This window comes from Engraulis encrasicolus, chromosome 8, assembly GCF_034702125.1.
Source record: "Engraulis encrasicolus isolate BLACKSEA-1 chromosome 8, IST_EnEncr_1.0, whole genome shotgun sequence".
Classification (NCBI taxonomy): domain Eukaryota; kingdom Metazoa; phylum Chordata; class Actinopteri; order Clupeiformes; family Engraulidae; genus Engraulis; species Engraulis encrasicolus.
Window position 1 is genome coordinate 17,149,495 of NC_085864.1, and position 23,051 is coordinate 17,172,545.

General features: G+C 41.0%; 2 protein-coding genes across 2 annotated transcripts in view; one reads left to right on the forward strand and one right to left on the reverse strand.

Annotated features, from left to right (window-relative positions):
• The window catches only part of gemin7 (gem (nuclear organelle) associated protein 7), a 5,453-nt gene extending 2,621 nt beyond the window's left edge, over nucleotides 1-2,832 (reverse strand). Inside the window, exon 1 of the mRNA XM_063204341.1 lies at nucleotides 2,742-2,832. The gene's annotated coding sequence lies outside the window, so the exon portion shown is untranslated. The remainder of the gene's footprint in view (nucleotides 1-2,741) is intronic.
• Nucleotides 2,833-4,732: 1,900 nt separating this feature from the next.
• si:ch211-195m9.3 (uncharacterized) overlaps nucleotides 4,733-23,051 on the forward strand; it is a 40,923-nt gene continuing 22,604 nt past the window's right edge. The window contains exons 1-3 of the mRNA XM_063205978.1: nucleotides 4,733-4,877; nucleotides 21,739-21,813; nucleotides 22,369-22,545. Of these exons, the coding sequence (XP_063062048.1) occupies nucleotides 4,733-4,877; nucleotides 21,739-21,813; nucleotides 22,369-22,545 (397 nt within the window). The remainder of the gene's footprint in view (nucleotides 4,878-21,738; nucleotides 21,814-22,368; nucleotides 22,546-23,051) is intronic.

Here is a 23,051-nt window from a genome sequence, read left to right on the forward strand (position 1 = left end):
TATTATATTATTTATATATGTGGTGGCATGTTGGGGGTTGGGGTGGGGGGTGGGCGGACAAGGGATGTTTCTGTGTAAATCTTGAAAAACAATAAAAAAAATGTTAATCACAAAAAAAAAAAAAATCCCACACCATGCTAAATTTCAAAGTGTCCTGTTACTATAAGAGCAAAAACTAATTGATAAACTGTCATGGTTAGAATTGCCTTTTATTAATATTTTTTCAGGTGGCTCATCTTACCCCGTGTACGGGGTAAGATGAGCCACTGCTTGGGGTAAATTGAGCCCAGGCAAAAATCTCAGCTAAACAACTTTTATTTATTATAAGAAATGTAACTAATGAATCTATGAAATAAAACAACTAAAGCAACAGAACTATGCCAAAAAATACATATTGTTGGATAAGCGGCTCATCTTATACCCCGTCTCGAAAGGCTCAACTTACCCCGATGCCAAAATTATGTAAATAAATGCTCATAAAATTATCATAAAAGTGCAAAAATACTTAAAATATAACTCATATAGTAGCTTATTAAGTAACGTTTCAGACATGATGAGACCAGAAATTGTTCTATTTTTTACTTTCTCTAAATCAGTGATTCTCAACTGGTGGGTCGGGACCCAAAAGTGGGTCGCGGAGGGTTCCTGGGTGGGTCGCGGAGATGTGATGCAATGCACTAAAAATGACTATGATGTTGAAGACGGTTGAAACACGGTTAATAGGCAAGCGTACCCATTAAGCCCATGTACCCTTTAAGCCCACTTTCAACTTTGAGGTCAATTTAAAGAAAGGGAAAAGGTGGATTTTGTTGTTCATCACCCTATCCAATTAAAGGGTTTAGTAACTGACAAAATGTTTTTTATTGCAAACAAATCACATTTTTTATCGTTGAGTAATCCCTGTCCAAGTGAATCCAGTCTCAGGACTACTGACAAGAAGTCGCCTCAAAACTTTGCTGTTTTGGGACATGTCAGAAATCATAGAATTTCAGCTAGTTTAAGTCAAATGTTTTGAAAATACTTTCATATTTAGTGAACTAAGAGGTAAATGTAATGATTTTTATGTATAAATGTCCAGTGTTTTGCTAAAATATAGAATTTCCCTTCAAATGGAAAGATGTTTTATGAGCAAGCAAACGCCGATATTCTCTTGATACAACCACACACCATCTTTATCTTACTCTGCCGTAAGACTTAAGGTGGTTAGGTATGAATTCTTAGCATATTCCAGTTTGTTTGGCATTGATCTTTAAAGAAATGAATCATAAAATGTTTTGTGGAGCTGATTATTTCCATAAAATAGCTTTTTGTATAGGCGGGCTTAATGGGTACTAGGTGGGCTTAAATGGTACAGCCCATTGAAATGCATGCAAGTTGGCATGCATGCTAACCAAAAATGTCTTTTAGGGACATAAAAAGTGCTGTACAATCTCAAGTTGTTGGTTAAAAGGCGTAATGTAATGAACTGACAATAATCAATAAGAAAAAATTAATTTATCTGTTTCGATGAAGAATTTTATGAAGTACATGATGTAAGAGATGCCGTAATATTTAATTAGGTTTTATGCATTATTTTGTGAGCAAATCTTAATATTTTGGTCTGAAACCATTTATGCCATGTAGGCGACACTGTTTAAACTCAATTCACACACCTCACCAGGTATTTTGATAGAGAAATAACTATATGAGCTTATTTGAAACACAAGTGGGCTTAAATGGTACCAATGGTACCATTTAAGCCCATTCAGACTTTTCACTTTTCTCGTTAAAAATCTTCATATTGTACTTTGAAATATTCATCAACTCAGTGACAAACATTGAGAGGAGAGGTAAATCTTACTATTTATCAAATTATTTAAATAAAGAAATTTAGATTTTGTTGGGCTTAATGGGTACGCTTAGGCCTTTTCCGGTTCACTACTTCATAAGACACATTGTCAGCATACAATGCAAATAATAACGCATATTATAAATGTGTGTGTGTAAATATGTGTAATAGCAACTTCTGACCATAATGAAACTGTCATAAATGGACTCAGCATCATCAATAACCCTGTCATTGACACCAGGATTGTGAAAATGTGATAATTATTATTAGATATATGGGTTCGGTAGCTATACTGGCCAGGGCCAAGAAGCGCCCCCTAGAGGAGGGGTATAACGGGGTCAGAAAATTCGAAACCCATCATTTTTCAATAGTAGGACCCCAAATGAAGCAATAAAATAAATTTTAGCATCGAAATCCTACGGAATGACATCTCATACCACACTATTAAGGCTAAACAACACACCATAACTATTGAAGAGAATCCAAAACAGTGACAACTAGGCCTATGTGTCTTCTGAGCAGCCGAACAGCCCTCTTGGGACACAGCCCAAAACTTGTGGTATTATTGAACAAAATCCAGTTTAGAAACGAGTCGACGTAGTGTGCCAGCGGAGTCTACTCTGGTTAGCTTACATGCGTAAACAGACGATGAAGACCGTGGAGATATAATAAAATAAAACAGGATTTTAACAAGAGGGTACATTTGGTTTAACATGCGACACTGTGAGCAGTGGACAACAACGTAACAACAACGTAAAACACAGCCTACATGACTGTTTCACATGTAGGTACGGAACAGCTGTCAACAGCAAGTTTCAAACTATTGCCTCAAATTAGAAAAAAGAACTTCTTTCGCCCATAGCTCAATTAAGGCAATTTATAAGTTAACTATACACATTAAAAGGACACCTACTAGAGAGATGACAGAAGAGCCGTCCCACCACGAAAAGAACCGGGGGAGAACTGAGGACGATGATGATAAAGTTCCGCCTGAAAGATACAGCGCCCTCTAGCGACAAAGAAATAGGAGGACTAGTTCTGTCAATCAGGTGTTCTGTCTGTCTAAAATAATGCGCTGAGGTATATTCAATAATTTATATAATATATACGTCAGTGTTCTAATGTGACCAAATATCCAAATCCTATTCTTTATAAAAATAACAGAAAAGCCTAAAAAATGATTAGTTTGCTGACTTATAACAACACCTCCTGTGCGCATTGGAGTGTAGGCCTACATGGAGGATGGAATATTTGTATTCACTGAGGAATAGGCTATCATGTTATTAAATGTTGTTGCTTTTTCCCACAATGCTTTCATTGTGTTATTGTTACAGTACATTGTAATGTATTATATGATAATGTGTTTTTTGTATTTTGTATTTTATGACAAGAGATATGTCTAGTCCCAATGGGACATGGCTAAATGGTTAAGCCAAAGGCACCGGTTGAGGTAATGGTGGAAAGCTCGCACATCCACAGGAACGTCTGACCTGGAAGCAGGACCACAAGTGACTAGACGGTTCTGAGAAAAAAGTCAGGCATTGGATTTCTTTTGCTCCCAATATTTTATTTTTTTTCTGACGTTTCGGGTTTTACCCCTTCTTCAGACGTGACAATACACAGAAAATACACCCCATATATACAAATTCCAGGTGATCACATGATCCCATTGCAGGTGTTAACAATTGCTATGAATAAATTGGCTCACTAATCCCACCACTCATTACCAGGGCCGCTGACAGCTTTGGCTGGGCCCGGGACAAAGACATCTGAAAGGGCCCCAAACTCAGTACATACAATGTAATGAGGATCCAATTCTGGCCCCCTGTCTCCTTGGGCCTGGGACAAGTGACCCCTTTGTCCCCCTCTGTCAGCTTCCCTGCTCATTACTCACAGAGCTGGTGACATCACACACATATTACAAGTGACACTCCCCTACAAACACAGGTGACACTATATACATTATGTTCCTATACAACAGAAACACCCATAAGGAATGCTAGATTGTGAAAAAAGGAAAAAAAATAAACAAATAACAAAAAGGCAAGTATGCTTGAAATTCCATTTCCCCATTATATACACATGTTGGCAAGATTCAAGCATAGTCAAAAAATGTGACAGCAAAACAGAATTAAGGCCGCTATAGAGCTCACACTATAGGTTGGCACAAGTAACATTAAGTCCATAAAAGGGGCATGTGAAGAAAAGTCCATTTGCACACAGTTTCAGGAGACACCACATCACATATGCATACAGTAGGGCCGCAGCAGAAGAGGAAAGAATCCCTCTCTAGGGAGGCGGGATTGTCATTTTGGATCGCCAGGCTTATGAAGGGGAAATAGCCAGGCAGCTGGGCAACACCACTTGACATTCAACCCCACTACGAAATTTAAAGAAACTATCCACACCCACTTGAATTCATTACTGCAGCACAATCACATCAGCAAACGTGAGCATGCTTTCATGACTGTCAACACCCCAGTGATACCCATTCTATACACTCTTCCAAAAATCCACAAAATATATACAGATGTACCCCCCGGACGGCCGATAGTAGCTGCCATAGGGTCTCTCACAGAAAACATTTCTGCCTTCGTTGACCATTTACTTCAACCGCTAGTCACCTCCCTCCCCTCTTACATAAAAGACACAGTTGAGTGCATCAAGATGTTCCAGAGTATTACTATGCCTGTGGAGGAGATGTTTCTGGTCACTATGGACATTGAGTCACTTTACACCAATGTACCGTTCAGAGGAGGCCTACAAGCCTCCGAGCATTTCTTAAACCAGCGCCCCAGTTGCACTCCCCCCACACAATGCATTGTGGTCCTGATTGAAATAGTCATTAAGTTTAATTACTTCATGTTTGGATCGGATTTCTACTTGCAGATCTCAGGGACCAGCATGGGATCTAAGATGGCCCTGAGCTTCGCCTCCTTGTACTGCGGCCTCTTCGAACAGCAATACATCTGGGATGAATGCAACCCTCATCTTCAACACATCACTAACTGGAAACGCTACATCGACGACGTGTTCTTTATTTGGCAAGGTACAGAGAGTCAGCTCAAAACATTCCACGAATACATAAATTCATGTAATACACACTTTAGATTTACCATGGAATACAACAAACATCAAATGAGCTTTTTAGACATACTGGTGTATAGGAATGGAGAACACTTAGGTACCACTCTTTACCGTAAGCCAACAGACAAAAACTCCATCCTACACGGCCTTTCATATCATCCAGTTCCACTGAAAAAAAGTTTACCCATCTCACAGTTTAGCCGCATCAGACGGCTCTGCAGCAAAGACGAGGACTTTCAGAAGGAAGCCCAGGACCTGGAGACCCGGTTCGGAGACAGACAATACAAGCCTGAGTGGATCACAAGCGCTAGGAGGCGCTTCAACTGTATGTCCCAAACAGACTGTTTATACACCACAAGACGCAAAGCCACAGAAGCCCGCTTAAACTGCATAGTACAGTATTCACCGCTCAGCCATGAGTTCCAGTCAATTATACAGAAGCATTGGCATATAGTCACATCTGACCCTTCTCTAAGCTGTTTCACATCACCCCCAAGGGTGGTATTCAAAAGACCACCCAATTTGAGGAACCTACTGGTGAGAGCCCACCACCCTCCCCAACCAGAACATTTTCTGCGGCAGATTCCCCAAGACAATTACAAATGTGGCCAGTGTGCCCAATGCAATTTCACTATCAAGACAAAGACCTTTCATCACCCCCTCACAGGGAAACAGTTGCGCATTAAAGGTGTGATTACATGTAACAATGTCATTTACATGCTCAGGTGTCCCTGTGGGCTGGCCTACATTGGAAAAACAACCAGGAGCTTGAAAACCAGGATAGCTGAACATCGGTCGAATATCCGCAACCACAACGAGAAGAGTCCAGTGGCGATTCACTTCACAGCTGCCTCACACAACGTCTCAACTCTCAGGTACATAGGCATTGAACATGTCAAGTGCCCAAGTCGTGGAGGGGATGTGAATTCCCTACTACTAAAGAGAGAAGCATTCTGGATATACACATTGGGGACTCTGTCTCCTAGAGGGTTAAATGAAGATTTTGACCTGAGACCTTTCCTGTGAATCCAATCTTACTAGCTCCTGGTTCTTAGACCTAGCGCCAACATGTGACTTTAGAGGTGGGGTCCCTCAGCACCTACCTGTGACTCTAGATGTAGTATCCATCAGCGCCAACCTGTGACTCTAGATGTAGTACCCATCAGCGCCAACCTGTGACTCTAGATGGAGTATCCCTCAGCGCCGACCTGTGACTCTAGACATAGTATCCCTCAGCGCCGACCTGTGACTCTAGACATAGTATCCCTCAGCGCCCACCTGTGACTCTAGATGCGCGGTCTCTCAGGGCCCACCTGTGACTTCAGATGTGAGGTCCCTCAAGGCTTACCTCTGATCTAGTTGTAGTGGCTCTCAGCGCCAACTTGTGACGTAGATGTGGGGTCTTTCAGCGCCAACCTGTGACTCTAGATGTGGTGTCTCCTGCCGCCAACTTGTGACTCTAGAGAGGGATTCTTTCCTCTACTGCTGCGACCCTACTGTATACATACAGCTCCAGGCCTTTTTATTAGAATACCATGAAAAAGTTGATTTATTTCCATAATTCCATCAATACTGTTAAACTGTCATGGATTGTAGATTCATGGCCCAGTTTTTTAACTATTCCAATCATTTTTTTTTTCTTTTTATATACGTTGGCCTTCCAGCTAAAAAAAAAACATGAATTGGGGAATTCGCATTATTAGAATATTGTTATAAAATCACATTTTTCTTCATCAAAATTCTGGTCACATTAAATCAGTTGAAATTTGGTACTTTCTACATAACATGCAATGGTCAATACTTGGTTAGGACATTCTCTGTCTTCATAATGGCCATGATGCGTTTAACATTGAAGTCAATGGCAAAAACAGGGCATGGGAGTTATGGAAGCCCAGATATCCTTGATGCTTTGCTGTCAGCTGTTCTTGTTTGTTGACCTGGTGCCCCACACTTCACTCTTTAATATACCCTGTTGATTTCCATGCCACGTTTTGGTGTTAACTCACCAGTTTAATTCTAACTCAACAGAAATAAAACCCCATTCATTTTCAATGGGGTTTCATTTCTGGTTATTTAGAATTAAACTGGTGAGTTAGCGCCAAAACGTGGCATGGAAATCTACAGGGTATATTGAAGAGTGAAGTGTGGGACACCAGGTCAGCTATACAAAAACAGCTGACGGCAAAGCATCAAGGATATCTGGCCTTCCATTACTCCCATGCACTGTTTCTGCCATTGACTTCAATGTTAAACGCATCATGGCCGTTATTATTAATAATATTAAGACAGAGAGAGTCCTAACCAAGTATTGAACATTGCATGTTGTGTAGAAAGTACCAAAGTTCAACTGATTTGATGTGCACTGATGTGAAACAAATTTTGATGAAGAAAATTGTGATTTTATTACAATATTCTAATGATGTGAATTCCCCAATTCATGTTTTTTTTTAGCTGGAAGACCAAAATGTGTAAAAATAAACAATTTAATGATTGGAATAGTTAAAAAAAAACTGGGCCATGAATCTACAATCCATGACAGTTTAACATTATTGATGGAATTATGGAAATAAATCAACTTTTTCATGGTATTCTAATAAGAAGGCCTGGAGCTGTATGTGATGTGGTGTCTCCTGAAACTGTGTGCAAAAAATGGACTTTTCTTCACATGCCCCTTTGATGGACTTAATGTTACTTGTGCCAACCTATAGTGTGAGCTCTATAGCCGACTTAATTCTGTTTTGCTGTCACATTTTTTGACTATGCTTGAATCTTGCCAACATGTGTATATAATGGGTATATAATTTTTTTTCCTTTTTTCACAATCTAGCATTCCTTATGGGTGTTTCTGTTGTATAGGAACATAATGTATAGTGTCACCTGTGTTTGTAGGGGAGAGTCACTTGTAATATGTGTGTGATGTCACCAGCTCTGTGAGTAATGAGTGGTGGGATTAGTGAGCCAATTTATTCATAGCAATTGTTAACACCTGCAATGGGATCATGTGATCACCTGGAATTTGTATATATGGGGTGTATTTTCTGTGTATTGTCTCGTCTGAAGAAGGGGTAAAACCCGAAACGTCACGAAAAAAATTAAATATTGGGAGCAAAAGAAATCCTGGTCGTGCAGCGGACTTTTTTCTCAGAACCGTTAAGCCAAAGGCACCAACATCCGAACACTGACGTCAACATTTATTTCTGTTTGTAGAAATTTGGGCCCGCTAGGCTTCTTAATGAAGGCCAGTGTGGTATTTCCACGAATGTCTCCATTAGGGATAGCTTCCTTGAACTTGAGTGCACACACACACACACACACACACACACACACACACACACACACACACACACACACACACACACACACACACACACACACACACACACACACACACACACACACACACACACACACACACAGAGACACAGACACACACACACACACACACACAGACACACACACGTGTGGCAGGTAGCCAGACACATGCACACACACGCACGCACGCGCACACACACACACACACACACACACACACACACACACACACACACACACACACACACACACACACACACACACACACACACACACACACACACACACACACACACACACACACACCGTGAAGACCAAGCCTCTATTTTTCCTTTGTCACACTGCGTTGAAATCACACTTTCAACAAGTGTATTTCCAAATTTTCCCTGGGGACATACCCCCAAAGCCACATCTCTAACATCTGGCCTGACTGAAACCCCGAAGCCTGAATCTGACTGTTAACCCCCGTGGGGGAGCCTTTCTTGTTGTCTGGCCCAGGGGCCCATGACATGGAGTCATCATCCTGCCCGGTTCGTATACCACCCTTATCATTAAGATTGTGTGTGGTCTCCCTAAACATTTTGCATGTCAAAGTGCTCTTGTGAAAGCTACCTGAACCTTCTATCTTTGTAATAACTTTCAAGTTGCTTTTGATGAAAGCTATGTGTAATGAAATACAGTGATCTCTCAATGGCAGGGACATTTAGTCACTTGTAGAGTTACTTGGGCACAATCCCTGGTGCTGAACAAAAAAGTAATGTACAGTATTGTGGAAAAAAGGTTAGCACGCTGCTTTGGATTTTTTCTTCTGGCCATTTGCCAGTGAATGAATAAAATAAAATAAAAACGTAGAGAGAGAAAATCCAAAGCAGTGTGCGAAGAACCTTTTTTCCACAATACAGGGGCATTTAGTGTCATCCATAGAGCTCCTAAAGGCACAGTACAGTAACTACACACAAACATTGACAATGAGAGATGTTGGATTGAATGGGATTGGGTAAGGTTGGATATTGTAGTTACTGTACATTTGAGGTAGCAATATCTCTAAAATGGGACACATTTGAACAATAAGGGTTTGTCATAAGATAAAAGGAGGTGAAATGAAGACTATTTTCAGTCTAAACTCAATTTTGGCAACAACAAAGAAACGCAGCTATTGCAATTTGCCTTTGTATGGCGGTCCTGTCAATAGCCTACATTTCCCTCTACATAAAACCTGGCCTCAGTGTTTTGGGAGAATGTTACTCTAGTTGCCAAGCAAAAGCTGGAGCAAGCAGTGAGGTGGTGGGTGTGGGATGTGACACATCATATATGATTACATGGCTACAACCAAACGTCAGCCACACACACTAGAGATGGGATTTATGGCTCTTTTTCGGGATCCGGATCTTAGTGGCTCGTTCCTTTCAAAGAGCCGTTCAAAAAACTGGCTCTTTTGGCTCTTTTTTAAATTATTTATTCAGTGTTAAGAATGTAATATTTTGACTCCTCCTCAAGGTAATGTTGTCCAAACAACAACTGATTATTCTCCTGCTTCTAAAGACCGTTTTTGCTTCTCTTTGAGGCAAACAATTGTGTTTTTTTCCCTGAATTTAATTACTCTGGTCGAGGTCACATGCTTAAAATGAATGAAAAATGAACGAAATAACGGTCGAGTGGCTCCCCCAGCTGTGATCCGGTTCCCATCGTTCACTTCAGGGAGCCGCTCAAAAGAACCGGCTCGTTCATGAACGACACACCTCTAACACACACACTCGCACGCACATACAGGGAGGGAGTCCCAGAAGGTGTGGGCAGCATTGGTGAAGGCTCTGTCTCAGATTGTCAAGTAGGCCTACTTGGTCATGGTGATGGGAGGGATGAGAGTGGCGTTTGCAGAGCATCGATGGGTGGGAGAGTAGCGATGGAGTAGGTCAGTTGGGTACGAGGGGGTAAGGTTGTTGAAATATATCTTGAAATATGTGTTGTTCTATGGGAAGCCAGTGAAGTTGACAGAGGACAGAAGTGATATGCTCTCTGAAGGGTGAGCGGTTGAGCAGCCAAGCGAGTTTTGAATACATTTTAATTTTTGAAGAGCAGTGCAGTGGAGGCTATACAGGATGTTATTGTAGTAGTCGTGTCTGGAGGTGATGATTAATGCAGCTGGGGTGGAAAGAGTGGGTAGCAGACATGACATGTTTTGTATAGGTGGACTAAGGATGTTTTAGTTACTTGGTTAACCCACTGACGACTGAAGCAACTGCAAAAAACGCCTGCTGAATGCCTGAGCCCTTTTTTTTGGGAAAAGTTGCCCTCAGCCTATAAAAACGTACCCTCTTACTGCAGATGGGGCCGCCGGCGGGCCTATTCACTATTTGCTGAAAATACTCAACCACATCATAGCAACATTGCTATGACAGTGCCGATACCCTTAAGTAACAGATTAAGACATAGACATTACAATTTTGGTGACAGTAAGGTTATAACATAGGTGCTGCACTAAGGGGTTAATATCTCAACCTCTGAAGCACATAAAACACGAAATAGGTTGCATTTAAATGTTAAGACCCTCATTTTGCATTAGAATGTGTTCATTCAGCTCTAACATACCAACATTTTTAATTAAAAAAATATCTCAAATCTCATGAGCCTGAATACTACGTCATGCAGCTCCAGGTGCCAAAGGTCAATATTGCACAATGTAAAGGCGAGTGCACACCTAGCCAATCTGACCAGACGTCCCAACTAATCAGTTGTCTGTCTGCTCCCCTCGTGCTTGATTGGGCACAGTTTGCTTCACGAACACACCGTGCCGACTTCACCCGCCGTGGACACTCCCCCGGGTAGCACCCAGAGGGATTTTTAGGGCCTATAGTAACTTACGCGTTTGAGAGCTCGCGGTTCGGCCTGTAGATCCCAACGTGATAAGGAGTGACGGAGTGACAGCCATCGGAAGGATGGATTTTGGACCTAAAATGATGTTCTCAGTTTTATTGCTGTTTAGTTTAAGAAAGGTGTGGTTCATCCAGGTTTTAATGTCAGTAAGGCAGCCAGTGAGGGTGGTGATGGCCATGTTGCCTTACGCAATGGTTCTGACCTGAAAGACACTCTCATTTGAGATTAGGTCTGGTGGTAACCAGACAAGGGTATTATCGACATAACAGTGGAATTGGAGTCAAACGCGGCGGATGAAGTGTCCAAGTGGAAGAGAATGGGGCCCAGTACTGAGCATTGAGGGACTCCGTGTATGACAGTGGGATATACTGTACCTGTATAATGGTTGTTGGTTATAAAGTGGAATCTTTCAGACAAGTAGGATTTGAACCAGGAGACGGTGGGGTTGGCGATAGATTCTAAATGGTTTAAGAGGATGGAGTGATTGACTGTGTTAAAGGCAGTACTGAGGTCAAGGAGGAGAAGGATGGTAAGAGAGCCGGAGTGAAAGGAAAGAGGAAGATCATTCATAACTTTGATGTGGGCCGTTTCAGTGCTATCGGTGTTTCATACAGATTGTTTTGACAGGAGTTTTAACAGGAATGTAAGGTTGGAAATGGGTCTGTAGTTATTGAAATCATCTGAGTCGAGGCCAGCTTTTTATGAGGAGAGGAATGACGGCTGCCTGGAGGAGGCGGGGGGGGGTCTTGAGAGGAGTTCAGGATGTCTGTGATGAGAGGGGCGACTCGGGCGAGAGGGGTGCAGCAGTCTTTGACAATTTGAGATGGCATAGGGTCCAGGGGACAGGTAGATGATGACCAAAAAATCCTTGCATGTGATTGGGGAAACACATGTCAGACATTTTTGATGAGCAGCTACTTAAAGGGACACTGTGTGAGATTTTCAGTTGTTAATTTCCAGAATTCATGATACCCATTCACTAATGTTACCTTTTTCATGAATACTTACCACCACCATCAAATTCTAAGTATTCATTATGACTGGAAAAATTGCACTTTTCATACATGAAAAGGGGGATCTTCTCCATGGTCCGCCATTTTGAATTTCCAAAAATAGCCATTTTTAGCTGCAAAAATGACTCTACTTGGACCATACTAGAACAAATTTGTTTCTTACTAAGATCAAATTTGGCAATAGGCAGCCCAGTTTCAATGAGCAGCATAGTTGCAGTATCTTTTTTGACCATTTCCTGCACAGTGTCCCTTTAAGATAAAAAAAGTTAAAAATACAGAATCAATGAGTGAGTCCATGCGAGGTCTGCCTTTTTCATAGTGAGCACGTTTGGTATCACGTAGGCCAAAGTTCGAAAGCAAATTTTATTTCTCTTTGATGCAAGATGGCTCTCGTAACCCACCAAGCATGGCATGCATTACTGCAGTCCAGTGGCCAAAGTAAAAGTAGAGGTACATTTCTGGTGAAAGTACAACACTAGCACATGATGTTATTACATAGTGGTTACACCAGTTATTCCATTGTACCTAATGAGGTGGATAGATGTTGTTTTTAGCGAAAAAAGCTAAAACGCTAAATAAAAAAGCCACAAATTTGATCCAACCAGTGCAGAATCAGGTACATCATTCAATAGTAACTGCAGACCAGGTACTCACTTACTCACTTACCAGTTACTTACTTATGTTGGAAGGAAACTATGGCAGGTATTGTTTTTTACTTTTATTTTTACTTTGGCCACCTCTGCTGCAGTGCTTCACTGCTGGGCGTCAGTATCCCTAGTGAGGTCGCAGATTTACTGAAGAGGGGTTGTAAACAGAAAGGACTTTACCTTACGTTTGAGTGACGTTATGTACATTACATTACATTACAAAGTGACTTACAAAGTGACTTCATATCATACAACACTTGCAGGTACAAAGTGCATAGACAATATACAGAACAATAAGTGCAGATGCCAAGTCTGTTTTTTTAAGTATTCGCCCAGGATTAAGTAGAGAACACACATCCACACAACAAGCTGGTTGCTACCATAAGGCTGACTTTGGGCCTTTCCTATAACTACAGTAAACTTGCCTTGCCTTGCCTTGCCTTGCCTTATTAGGGTTGCTCTAACAATAGGGTCACAATGGTGACTAATCAAACCAACTGACTTCAGGAAAGGACCTAGGAACTAAAAAGGTCTCCAGGAAGCACCATGCATCTCGGACCAAGAGCTGACATCCTAAAAAGCATGTTTCCGTTGAACACACTGACCAACAGACAGACCGGCTACTGCCACATAATGCTGTTGCATTATTGCTTGTCTTTGTACAGTGCGCGAGTGTTTTGAAAGGTGCTATTAAATATAGGCCTATTCAAATATTATTACTATTAAATGATGATGGAGTAAAAGCCCCCCCCCACCAATGCAGCCAAGATACAGAACAATCAAATAATAGACATTACATCGAAATTAAAATTATAATACGAAGTCAATAAATCCAGAGGGCCTACATAAAAGAATTTAAAACAATATATAAAATTTATAAAAAATATATAAAATCCCTCAAGGACTAGCATGCATGTGATTGGGAGACTTGCATTAGAATTTGAAATGAATCATAAATGAGGGATTCTAGAGTAGAGATTCAAGGAGTAGGCTATGTATGTATTAGGCTATAGTATTATTATTCTTATCCAGTCAGAGTGTTTTTGGCTAAACGCTCCAGGATTCTTGCCTGGTTAACACCAGACCTAATCACAAGTGAGAGTGTCTTTCAGATCGAAACGATTGTGTAGAACTAAAGGCAGTGTGGGAGTTCCCAGGCTACCAGGATTCCAGGATGTGTGTGTGTGTGTGTGTGTGTGTGTGTGTGTGTGTGTGTGTGTGTGTGTGTGTGTGTGTGTGTGTGTGTGTGTGTGTGTGTGTGTGTGCGCGTGTGCGTGTGCGTGCGCGTGCGTGTGCGTGTGTGAAGGCAGCACGCTAAATGAGATTTTTTTTTATAGAAAGGTGGTATAAAAATAACTGCCAGGGTAAAAGATAAGATAATTAGGATAGGAGTTTGAAATGAATAGAATAGAAATGAATATACATTTTGATCGGAATGAATTTCTTCGACCTATAGGCCTAGTCTTATTCTTCAAAACAATATAGCCACAGATGCAGCAAAATAAGCTACATTTTTGTCACCTGGGCATTGAAATTGGAAAAATTCAGCGCAGTGCAATGTACAGATCTGTGCACCTATACGCTGGCACCATTAAAACGGATGGACATAGATCTGTGCCTGTAGGAGGGCATAGTGACCCATTCAGGGCAGCTACTTAACACTGTAGCCCAATGTGAAATTCATTTAAAATTAATACCATTTAAATTATACAGTATTTTTGTAAACAAAATTGCAACATTGCATGCTCATGTCTACGCATTAAAATGATTCACGAAGCTTTGCAAACGCATTCACGTGTAGGCCTACAAACTCTGTAGTAGGCCTGTAGGCTACCACATTGTAGGAGATTATAATTACCCACCACGACTGGTAATGATTAAAAACGAAAAAAGTGTCCATGACAGTTGCACCCACTCTCAGAACCGTCTGATACAGCGTTTTGCCACACGAGAACGGCGTTTTTGATAGCCCAAATTAGGGCGCATTTAAACTGTTTTAAACAACTGCAAGACCGTTTCGAAATAGTGCCAACTGATCCATTCTAAATAATGAATAATAATAAAACCATAAGCAATCAAAAAGTTGGCCTAAACCATGACCTCCTGTCGGAAATAAAAAATGCTCTCAAGTGCTGTGCTGCGCCGCTGTTGGGGAAACCATGCTGGATTTTACCCTATAACGCCAGAATGCCAACGCAGTGGAGCGATGTGTGCATGTCTATAACGACAAAACCTTACATTTGACATTAAAAACAGATTTATCCAATTTATCCGGTTGATTTTCAAAAGGGAAAAGGAAGACGTGACTGCGTCACACTCGCAGCGTTTATCTCATTCATCCAGTCACTAAAAGGAAAGTGATTTTAGAATCATTTGTTTATTTAGGCCTAACTTATTTCAGTTTAAATTATTGTTATTAATATTATTAGGCCCTATTGTTATTATTATTATTATTATTATTATTATTATTATTATTATTATTATTATTATTAGACAATGAGGTGTGTATTAATTTTCACACGAACCACTATTCCTTCACCAAGTAGCCTAATCCATTCTGACGGATAGCTTTTATGGAGTGAAGAGAGAGAGGTAGAAGTGGGAGAGGTCCTTATCCGATTTAAATCTGGGAATATGGGCACATTTTTGCATAGATCTACCCCTAGCCAAGGGACATCCTGCCATATCATGCAGTCAATCAGTGACTCATCTGACGGTATTTTTCTCGGGATAATTTCAAACAAAACAAAACCAGTTAGTTTGGTTCTCAGTATACTTCAGCGTGGGCACCTTCAGGCTTGAGAAGTTTACTAGCTACTGCATATGTCTGTGATTAGTTCATCACCACGACATACAGCAGGCCCATAATGATCTTTTTCCCTTCGAATTTTGATGTCTTCTGTAATTCTCTTTCTAAAACAGAACATGTCGTATGTCGTATATGATGCAAGAAATATGGAAAGGCTGAACCCTCTTTTACGCCTTTAGCCTACCAAAATGTATCAACATGCAACGGACTATCTTCTCATTGTGTTCTGTTTGGACATTTTAAGTGTGAACTTAATCTCAATATCCCATAAAAAATGTAGCATATCCCACTTTCCACAGTCATTTGTTAATGCGTCAAAGTTAAGCTACTGCTTGTGCATTGTACCTGGATGGTTTGAAAGAGGACCAGTTAGGAACATTGAACATAGCAGGCAAATGAAATAGAACTAGTTCAGTGATAGCCTATGCCTCTGAGCGTGTGATATCCTGTTACGCATTCCAGATGTCTTCACACACTCTGTTCAGCTCGGCAGATTTCATCAGTAGCCTGCCATTTATTGGGCAAAACACTAGCTAAATTATTAATAGTGCTAAATTTAGTGCAGTTGCCTATATATTGTTTAATGAAAACAATGCTCACATTGTAATCTCTCTCGCTCAATTGGCTCCTATTAGCCAGTGATGGAAAAGGATGCTGGGGGTGCATTGCGGAAATAGACACATCTCATATGGATAGCCAGAGTGTGTGCGACTTGCCAGAAAAAAAGGAGTATTTTGAGGGGGGCGTGGTAGACTGACAGGTTGCCAATATAAGGGATAGCCCACAGGTCCTATTAGGGCCCTTAGTCCATTTGCTTACTTGTCTAGGTCCTCAACACAACACCAGATAGAAGTGGCAATGGAGAACTATAGGACGTCGCTACTCGGAGGGGTTATGTTCCTGTCTTTGATGTTAAAAGGTGAGTGATTGTGGAGATGGCAGAAATGCCATAATGGTATCAGGTCGGCAGTGAATATTTCTTAATTTCCAAGGCAAGTGTGTTTTATTTCCAAAATGTTTAACTCGACTTGAAGTTTGCATGTTTGCCTGCTGTGTCAACGTGGACAACCGGAGTGCATTGCAGAGAATATGGGTTTCTTTCCTTTTTTTGCATTCACATTTGTAAATGTGGCTTTATTGATTGAAAATGTGGGCGAGTGTGTGTGTGTGTGTGTGTGTGTGTGTGTGGGGGGGGGGGGGGTCGCCGGTATTTGCGTTGCCTTTGACTATTTTAAGGTTGTTATAAGGTCGCCTATTTGCATTTGACGTCTGTAGGTTAATGGTCAGCCTATTTAGGCTTTTTAATTTTTTATTTAGGCTATTTATTTATGGGTGTGTTTAAATATTAGGCGTAATTATTTTTGTTTAGGCCTATAAGGATGAAGTGGGACGCCTCCTGCGTGATTAAAACTAAGGCAACTGGTGATGTCAGAAACGTGCATTTGGCCACTCATGGGGAAAATTGGCTGCAGAAGAATCTCAAGTGTCTCTCGCGCGCAGAGGCATGCTACGTCACGGAAGGTCTATCGGTTCGCCAATCCCTGCGATGTGAATCTCCCAGACCCAAGCTCGCTGTTGAACACCGACGTTCAGACCAATCCTTTTACCTGTGTGGCCTACTGAAAGGGCTATCTGCCGCAACGGTTTTTAAAACTTTCATCTTTAGTTCCCGCCACAATGATCAGCTAATTCTGCAGTGTTAATTCAACACTCAGAGCAGAGAGTTGCCTGACTCGTTACGTGTTAAATTAACCTACTCTGCAAGAATGGGGGCGTACACAGAAAACGTGTTGCCTATAGCGATTATAGGCTACAACAGCGATTGAAAAAATGCCTAGTTTGGCCATCGCAAGCAAACGGAGTATACGCTAAAAGGAAACGGGAGCCAGCACTGGCAAAGTGAGCACAGACTAGACACGTGAAACACAAGTGGGCTGTATGCGAGCGGTAGGCTATGCAAGTTGCAGTGCAGCGCTACGCGCGCGCTGACCGCTCAGTGCACACGCACACAATAGATACAGTGAGTCCAATATGTATTTGATCCCTTGCTGATTTTGTTGGTTTGCCTACTAAAAAAGACATGATCAGTCAATAAATGTTATGATAATATGTATTCTAATATGGAGAGACAGAATATCAAAAACAAAATCCAGAAATTAACTGAAGAGAATATATATTAATTTATTTCCATTTCATCGAGCAAAATAAGTATTTGATCCCCTGCCAACTGATTGCAGTTCCGGGCCCACAGACCAGATGGGCACTTCCGATCAACTTGTCATCTGAATTAAAGACACCTGTACATACTAACATGCATAAAAGACACATTGAATCAGCAGAATCAGTCCATAGTATGAGTGAATCAGTCACACTCCAACCTCACCAGCATGGGAAAGACCAAAGAGTGGTCAAATGATATCAGGGACACGATGTTAGACCTGAACAAAGATTAAATGGACTGCAAAGCCACAAGGAAGAGACTGGGTATTAATGACCCAGCTGTTGATGCATTTCTTCCAAAATGTGAGGAATACAAAATGACTATCCATCAGCCTGTCTGGTGTTCTATACAAGATTTGACCTTTTGTAGGGATTTGATAATCATGAGAACAGAAAGAAATCACCCTAGAGCTGTACGGGATGAACTAGGCAATGATATCAAAGCTACTGGGACCAAAATCACTGATAAAACTACTGGTAGCACTTAATGCCACAGAGGTTTAAAATCCTGTAGTGCACACATGGTACCTCTACTTCAGAAGGAACTGGCGCAGTCCCACTTGAGGTTTGCCAACAGACATCAGACTGGTTTAGGATATGATAAGGAGGTGCTGTAGTCAGATGAAACCAAAATCAAGCTGTTTGACATTATCACAATTCAATGTGTTTTGAGAAAGAGTACTGCTGTCTATGATCCCAAGAACACCCTCCTCACCATCATGCATGAAAGTGGTATCATTATGGTTTGAGGGTGTTTGTCTGGGCAAGGCACAGGACAACTTCGCATCGTCAATGAATGGATGGAGGGAGACATGTAATGTGCAATCCTGAGTGCAAACGTCCTTCCCTCCACCACTACACTGAAGGGTGGGCCATTTTTGGATCTCCCAACATGACAATAATACACAACATACAGTCAATGCAACAAAGGAGTGGCTCAATAAGAAGCATATTAAAGTCGTGAAGTGGCCTAGACAGTCTCCAAATATTAACCCTATAGTAATTCTATGGAGAGAACTGAACCTCCCATTTGCCAAGCTACAGCCACAAACTATTAATGTTTTAGAGATAATGTGCAAAGAAAAATGGGCAAAAAATATTTTCTACTATATGCACAAACATTGTCATTAACTAAAAGAAGCATCTAACCTCAGTGCTAGACATATAGGGCTTTGCCACAAAGCACTTTATCCTCTTTAGCTAGAGGGGTCAAATACTTATTGGCCTAAATTGAATACAAATAAATTAAAATATATTATTTTAAGTTATTTTCTGGAATTTCTTTTTGATATTCGGTCTCTCCATGTTTGAATACATATTATCATAAATGTATAGACTGATCATGTCTTTATTAGTGGGCAAACCGGCAAAATCAGCAAGGGATCAAATACATATTGGACTCACTGTACAAGGTGTTTATCGTCATTTGATCTTGGATTCAAGAATTCACGAGACCTAATGAAACTTTTTTTTTTTTTTGCTCAGAGTTCCAAACAAATAAAAAAAAAGCAGGAGTTCTAAAGTTCAAAAAAGTTTTTTTTAAAAAGTTTCTAGAAATATCTGCATTAAAAAATTCAGGTTGTAAAAAAAAAAAGAGAGAGAGTGATGATGAGTGAAGAAGAGATGCATTAGGCCTATTCATGACCTTATCTATGGTGGTTTGGCGTTAAGTAGCCTGATGACTTGAGGAAAGAAGCTGTCCTTTAGTTGGCTGGTATGGGCGGACATGCACCTGTAGCCTAGCTAGATGGTAGTATGCTATTGGTTGTAGAGATTATGGATGCTGGGTAGCTCAGATGTTATTACCCATTGATTGGACTTGATTACTCAATTGGGGGCTCTCCTGTCTTGGGCAGTGGTGTTACCATACCAGGCTGTAAAATTACAAGGCTAGGCTACTTTCTATGGTACATAGGCCCTATAGCAATTGGCCAGTGTCTTACTGTGGCATGCCATACAGTCACTGTCTCGCCGTCTTCGTCAAGCAGTCGTTATGGTGCGACCAGCTTAGATACTCGTTGATGTTGACTCCTGTGAATCTTATACTGTTAACTCTCTGTACTGCAGTATCATCAGTTACTGTATGTAAATTGGCTGGTGTGACATTTGTTGACTCCTCCAGAAATCCATCAACTCCTTTGTTTTTAGTGACATTTAGGACTAAGTTGTTATCTACACACCAGGTGGCCACCTCAGCCCTGTAGGTAGAGTCATCTCCATTTCTGATGCAGTGCCTTGTCAGCGAACTTGATGATGGGACCTGTAGCTGGCTGTACAGTCATGTGCGAAAAGGGAGTAGAGTGAAGGGCTGAGCAGTGCACACATCCCCGGAGAGCCTACTGTGAATGTGTTTATTGTTAGAAGTACACTATACTATATGAGGCAATAGGGTTTATTTTTCTTTCTCTGCTCATTCGTAGTCTATGCATTACTATAGAACTGTGACTGTTTACTACTTATTATTATTCTATGGGGGGCCTATTCGAAATAGCGACGAATTAGCTGTTCCAATGCCAAAATGTTCGGCCCGGCCTGTAGTTGTGAGCTTGTAGTTTGTTTAGGGGTAGGGTGCTAGGTCCCTTGAACTCTCTAGCGTCACCTACTGGAAAGCTAACTTTTCAACTGTTGGTTCAATTTACAAAAACATGGCATCCCTGGAATCCTTGAACCAAGACAAACCCAACGCACCATATGGCATTATTTTACACCAGGATGGTTCTCCGTTTTGAATTTTGTAAAAATCAAAAATTTTGTAAAAATAAATATGCTGTTTATAATTGTTTGCTTTTTTGGCACACATAACCCATTGGCCCAGTAGCTTACTGGCCCCGGGACATAAACCAAGGAACTTATGGCCATTTGGTACACTTCAACTCCCCTACCCCCAAAGAGTGCACATACAGGGGGTATGTTGTCCTGGGCCCAGTGAGATAGGGGGCCCAGAATTGGGTCCTCATTACATTGTATGTATTGGGTAGGGGCCCCTTTCATATGCGTTTGTCCCGGGCCCAGCAAAAGCTGTCAGCGGCCCTGGCTCCATGTTACACTAGCCCTAACTGCAGATTATAAACAAATTATACAGTACGGCATCTTAGCTTCCACACTGTCTGGAGGTTATGCATATAAGCCTAATCAAGCAGTTATAGAAATGGTAGCCTGGTATATCATGAGCTATGGCAAATGTGATATTATTATCTTTCCTTTGGAACATGGAACATGCCAATGACTGCTTCACTGAATTTGAATCGTAGAGGTTAAAAATGGAGCTTAAGTAATGCCTACCATCAACAGGTTTAACTTCGAACAACTTGTGACCTTTTAATTGAAGGTCCTAATGCAAATTATCCTGAAATACTTGGGCAGAGTTGAATGCAACTATGTCATTTTCAGCCAAGATAGTTTTTCCGCCATTTTGGATTTTGTGAAAATCAATAAAACTTCAACTCCCTCACAGTTTGCCTCAGACCATCCTCAGCCTATGGCTGTGTTCATGATGCCACGGAAATAGTAGAGGCGTGTTGCACTGTATGTGTCGGTATTACGCATGCATGAAAGGCAAGCAAGGTCCAACATTTTCTCTGAGGAAATGCAATGTATTTATTCATTCATTAATTTGTTTGTTTGTTTGTTTGTAGCCTTAACATTATACCAAAGGTTTTTAAAGAACACCACAATGCAGTCCACATGAATGTTATCTAATGTACTATCTATCAAAATATAAAAATACATAGTCAAAGATAGCATAAGATTATGTTTTTTGCCTGTCAAACAAGGTGCACAGTGTAGGGGTGCAACTCCCTTACCCAGCACATGACTTCCTTTCCAAAAAGGGCACAACACCTGCAATGTCTTTTGTATGAAGAATAACAAAGACAGTGGTTTGCATCCACTATAGCTGCCATGTTTGCATTAAAGATGACTCTATTTGTGTCCACTGCTTATTTTCAGGTGTACAGGGCGACACCAGCATTGGCAGCAGCAGCAGCAGCACCAGCCAAGGGTTAATGCATTGTGGAAAACATGGTCATAAGGTCATTTGGCCAAAGATGTCTCCAGACCATCTTTGTTGTGGCAACTTGTCATACACAAACTCATCCCAGTGCTGCTGTTTTGACAGCGGTGACCAGCCCCGAGTGGAGCGTAAAGCATCAGATCGTAGATGCTGTCAAAACGACCTACCAGGTAGGCCTACACCTTAACGCCTTCACCAATGTTTTGCAAGTAGTTATTTTGGCCTGTAATTGCATGCACTGTGAAACCTCCCACTATGGCAAGATGGCGTATGGGAAGAGGTGTAAGAGTAACTCATGGGTGCAAATTGAAAAGGATGTTGGATATCGTTATAGTGCACACTTTGGGAGAGCTTTAATAAGTTAGTGTCATAAAAACGTATAACAAGTCAGTGTCATAAAAGCATTGCTGTATGCTGCACATCCACAGTAGGATTTAATTTTCCCTTGAAGGTAATTCTCTATATTGCCTCAGTGTTGTGTTTCAGGCCACCTAATCACATTTAGGTGCATGCATACATATCATTGGTCTGTTTGTGATTATAAAATATTCTTTTTTCCTTACCAGAAACATTGTTCTGTGGACCCCACAACCACAAAGTAGCTTGGCCAAAGCTTTCACCTGACCACATCTGTTGTGGCAACCAGACGTACAACAAATCAAAGCAGTGCTGCTGTTTTCATAGACCCCTAATGGACATGGGCTGCAAAACACACCCTCGAGTGGAGCCTCTACCATTGGATGGTGTATGCTGTCAAAACGAGCCGGGTATTTGTGGATATAGGCCTATTCTTGAATCTGTGGTCGTACATTGGGAGGGAGGGACAGGGTGTTTCATTATTTGTGAACACCATAGTTAGATTTTATGACTCAATGTGCAGACTGAAGACAGTTCAGTGATTTATGTGACATATTTTGAACACATGTATTACAGTCAACATAGTATTCCTTAGGTGGTTGAGAAGAGTGTAAAGTAATACACAAGCAAATTTTCCCTGATCCCTTGAAACATATTTTCATTATTCTTAAAAAAGTTTTTGCAGAATAAATATAATTCTACTTATGTGTGCTACTCATTCTCGTGAGTCGTGACCATATAGCAAAAAAAGAACAGTCGCTTACATGTAATAGGCCTACTGTAGTATGTAACAATTTTTTTTAACCTCATCATTCTTTCAAGAAATGCTATGCTGTGGGCCGCATGGTGACAAAGTTGCTTTGGTTAAGACATCAAAACACCACATCTGTTG